Raw genomic sequence first — 4751 nt, 5'->3', positions numbered from 1 at the left:
GGTGGCTCCTCAACATCCGGATCTCAGTATTGATAATGTTTCTTTAAATTTGTATGACTCTTTCAAAATTTTAGTTGTGATTCTCGACAGCAAATTTACTTTTGAGAAACATATATGGTCTGTGTCTTCTTCAATTGCACAAAAAATTGGCTTATTGAGAAAGTCTTTAAAGATATTCGGTGATCAATCTATTCTGAAGAAGTGATTTAATTATTTTATTTTACCTTGTTTTGAGTATTGTTCTCCTGTCTGGTGTTCAGCTGCTGATTCTCATCTTAATTTGTTGGACAGAAACTTACGGTCTATCAAATTTCTTAAGCCTGATCTCGATATTAATCTCTGGCACCGTCGTTCAATTAGTTCATTATGCATATTGCATAAGATTTTTCATAACTCTGACCATCCTTTACATTCAGATCTCCCTGGACAATTCTATACTGTTCGTAATAGTAGGCAAGCAGTTAATTCTAATAGCCAGGCAGTTAATTCTAATAGCCAGGCAGTTAATTCTAATAGCCAGGCCTTCTCCATCATAAGACTCAATATTACGCAGTACTCTAGAAGTTTTATTCCAGCTGTTACCAAGTTGTGGAATGATCTTCCTAATTGGGTTCTTGAATCTGTAGAACTTCAAGAGTTCAAAGTTGGAGCAAATGCTTTTTTGTTGACCAGGCGGACATGAGTCTTTTTATAGTGTATATATGACATATTTCTTTTTTACGTTGTTAATAGTTTATATATGACATATCTCTTTTGACATTACTTTTTTTTTAGAATGATTTATTGTTAATTTGTTCTCTTCAGTTATTTATTTCCTTATTTCCTTTCCTCACTGGGCTATTTTTCCCTATTGGAACCCAGGGCTTATAGCATCTTGCTTTTCCAATTAGGGTTGTAGCTTAGATAATAATAATAATAATAATAATAATAATAATAATAATAATTTGTCAAACGTTCAATCCCCGGTTAATCCTCCAAATTATTATAGACAAGAATTAGATTGTGACAATGAGTTGCTAGCTACACTTGTTAAGTCTAGATTGCCAGTTGCAGAGCCGTCAATTTTTACAAGAGATGTTCTCAAATATGCTGAATGGAAAAGTTCCTTTTGTGCTTTGATTGATAAACCTAGGGTGTCATCCTGTGAAAAAATTCATTATTTAAAGAAATATGTTGGAGGTTAAGCTAGAGAATACATTGAAGGTTTTTTGTATATTTGTTCAAATGATTCCTATGTGGATGCCATGAACTTGTTGAATGACAGGTATGGAATTCCTTTTACAATATCGATGGCATTCAGAAATAGAATAGAGTCTTGGAATAAAATATCAGGAAACGACAATGTTGGTCTGCGAAAGTTCTCAGATTTTCTGAAGCAGTGTTTGTCAGCTTTAAAGTGTCTTGGTAATCTTGCGGTAATGAATGATGAAAAGGAAAACCAGAAGATATTACGTGTTCCTCCAGATTGGATTGTGAATCGTTGGGCTCGTATAGTAACTCAGAGTATGAGGGAGAAAAATGCTTTTCCTTCTTTTGTTGATTTTGTTGGTTTTCTGTCAAATGAAGTTGATATCGCATGTAATCCTATTACGTCATATCAGTCTTTGAAGAATATTCCGTTAAGTGACAAAAGGAAAGACAACGTGAAGGCTTCAAAAACCTTCCATTCGAGTTTAATTGATTAGACCAAATCTAATTGTAGTGACAAATCATAAAAGAATTCTATGAATTGTTTGTTCTGTAGTGAAGCTCACTATCTAGTTTTGTGTCCTAAGCTCAGAGAGAAGGCCTATGATGAGGGAAGTAAGTTTGTGCTCGAGAAGAAACTTTGCTATGGTGCTTACGTCGAGGTCATGTGACTAAGGACTGTCAACGCAAATTATATTGTCGAGACTGTAAGAAAAGACATCCAACTGTGTTGCATAAGAGTGAGGAGACTTCTGCTGATTTTGAGAAAAATAATGATTTGTGTGTGGATGCACCAGTTTTTAAGCCAATGTCTTCTCAAAGTTTTATGAGTTGTCGGCATGGACGACAGTTTAGTTCAATGATTGTTCCAGTGTGGTTAGCTCATGAGTCGGACCCTAATCGTGAAGTTTTGGTCTATTGTTTGCTGGACAGTCAGAGTGACTCTATGTTTATTTCAGAGAAAACTGCTCAACAGTTGAATGTTAGTGGCCCTAGGGTATACTTGCTGTTGAATACAATGTTGGCTGAGGATAAACTGGTTGAGAGTTCAAAGATCAGTGGTTTACGTGTCGGAAGTTTCGATGGTAACGGTTGTTTGAGTCTACCAGCAGCATATACTCGTAAGATTATGCTAGCTAATCACAGTCATATACCTTAACCAGATATGGGTAATGATTGGCCACATCTTCATTGTATTAGAGAAAAACTGGTACCGGTTAAAACTGATTGCGACATAGGATTGCTTATTGGCTATAATTGTGCAAAGGCTTTGATTCCTTTGGAGGTTATTCCACCATCAGGCAACGGTCCTTATGCGCAGCGAAGTATTTTAGGTTGGACTATCGTTGGAAGCATTTCTACCGAATTTGAATCTGATGACTGTAACTTTGGAGCTTCCCATGTTGTTTTGGTATCTGAGAATCTTGATCCTTTGCCAGTACCTTTGGTTCAGTTCACTTTGAGGTGCAAAATTAAAGAAGTTTCTCCTTCTGATGTAGCCAAGATACTTGAAAAAAACTTCACTGATTTTGAAACTGATAATGTAAAATTGTCCTACTGAAGATCGTCGTTTCTTAAAAATTTTAGAGGATAACTTGTCTCTGTCTGAATCTGGACTGTTTGTTATGCCTTTGCCTTTTAGAAGAGATGATCCATCATTTTCATATAGCATGGATAATGCTATAAGGAGACTGCACTTCCAAGTTAAGCGCTTGGAAAGGGACAAGATGTTGTATGATCACTACATATCTTTTATGAATGAGATGCTTGAACGAGGTTATGCAGAAGAAGTTCCTCAATCGTAGATTGTTAGTGATCGTTGTTTTTATATTCCACACCATGGTGTTTATAACTTTAAAAAACCAGGCAAGATCAGAGTTGTTTTTGACTGCAGTGCTCGTTGTAATGGAGTTTCAATTAATAATGAGTTGCTTCAGGGACCTGACCTAATGAATAATTTATCTGGGGTCTTATGCCGTTTTCGCAAGGAGCCAATTGCAATTTCTTGCGACGTTGAGAAAAAGTTTTATCAGTTTAAAGTTAAGCAAGAGCTTAGAGATTATCTTAGGTTTTTATGGTATGACAAAGGAGATTTTTCTAGTGAACCAAAACATTTATTCCATGTATATATGTATGTATATATGACTGTACATTTGTTTGGGGCAGTGTCATCACCAGGTTGTGCTAATTTTGGCATGAAGAAGGCGGCAGATGATGGTGAGCCTGAGTTTGGTAAAAGAGCTGCCGAGTTTGTTCGTAAAGATTTCTATGTCGATGATGGGCTTACTTCAGTCTCTACACCTTCAGACGCTGTTGAACTTGTGAGGAATACACAGAGGCTTTGTGTGCATCGTGGGAGACGGTTACATAAGTTTTGTTCAAACTCTACAGAGGTTTAGCAGTCGATACCAATAAAAGATCGCTGTCAGTCTTTTCAAAGTCTTTATTTTAATAAGTCTGACAATTTAGTAGAGCGTACTTTGGGTGTCGAGTGGTCAGTTCTGGCAGATTGTTATCAATTCAAAGTGCTTTTGAAAGAAAAACCTTTGTCCAGAAGAGGTATCCTGTCAACAATCAGTTCTGTATTTTATCCGCTAGGGTTTGTGTCACCCTTCATTCTTCAGGGTAAGCAAATTTTGTAAGAGTTATGGCATGACAATTATGATTGGGACTCTCCTCTGTCTAATGCAGTTGAATCTAAATGGCTTGAATGGAAGACTGAAATTTTGCATTAACATGATGTGAAGATAAGTAGATGTATAAAGCCTCTTGACTTTTCGGAAGTTGTTTCGGTGGAGTTTCATCACTTTTCTGATGCTTCAACACTTGGGTATGGTCAGTGTTCATAGGTGCGTTTGTATGATATTCTTGGAAGGGTACATGTCTCGTTACTTTTTTCTAAATCTAGAGTTGCTCCTTTGAAACAGATTTCGGTCCCAAAGTTAGAATTAACAGCTGCGGAATTGTCAGTTAAGGTTAGTAGCTGTCTCAACAAAGTGTTCAACTATTCAGGTGTCAAGAATTTCTATTATACTGATAGTCGGGTAGTTCTTGGTTATATTGGTAATGAGGCTAAACGGTTTCATGTGTTTGTAGCCAATCGTGTCCAACAGATTAAGAACCTGTCATCAATTCATGAGTGGGTGTTTGTCAGCAGTGCTGAAAATCCTGCGGATATTGCGTCACGTGGTGCTTCTGTTCAGAGACTTTTAAAAGATGTAAGATGGTTCAGTGGTCCTTCCTCTCTGTGGGAGCCAGACTTTGTTCCAGAATCATGGTGTATCAATAAGAACTGTGTATTATCTTCAGATGATCCTGAAGTCAAAAAGATTGTTTCGGCCTTAAGCACGTCCGTGCAAACCCAAAATTTAGACCTGCAGGGGGAATTCATGCGTTTTTTCATCCTGTCTTCGCTTGAAGAAAGCTGTTGCATTGTGTCTGAAATTTGTACGATCTCTGAAAAATAAAGTTTCAAGAGGTAAGATCCCTCTATACAAAAGTGTTACTGCTGAGGATATACAGGAAGCCGAAATTAAAATTCTGCAATCTACACAGGATCATTT

General features: G+C 37.0%; 1 protein-coding gene across 1 annotated transcript in view; it reads left to right on the top strand.

Moving 5' to 3' along the window:
* Window positions 1–3383: 3383 nt before the first annotated feature.
* LOC137628644 (uncharacterized) overlaps window positions 3384–4751 on the top strand; it is a 14680-nt gene continuing 13312 nt past the window's right edge. Inside the window, exons 1-2 of the mRNA XM_068359796.1 lie at window positions 3384–3509; window positions 4116–4635. Coding sequence (XP_068215897.1) covers window positions 3384–3509; window positions 4116–4635 — 646 coding nt within the window. The remainder of the gene's footprint in view (window positions 3510–4115; window positions 4636–4751) is intronic.

The sequence above is a fragment of the Palaemon carinicauda genome, chromosome 36 (genome assembly GCF_036898095.1).
Source record: "Palaemon carinicauda isolate YSFRI2023 chromosome 36, ASM3689809v2, whole genome shotgun sequence".
In the NCBI taxonomy this organism is placed as follows: Eukaryota; Metazoa; Arthropoda; class Malacostraca; order Decapoda; family Palaemonidae; genus Palaemon; species Palaemon carinicauda.
The sequence above is the reverse complement of the archived record's forward strand: the minus strand, read 5'-3'. Positions and strand labels throughout refer to the sequence as shown.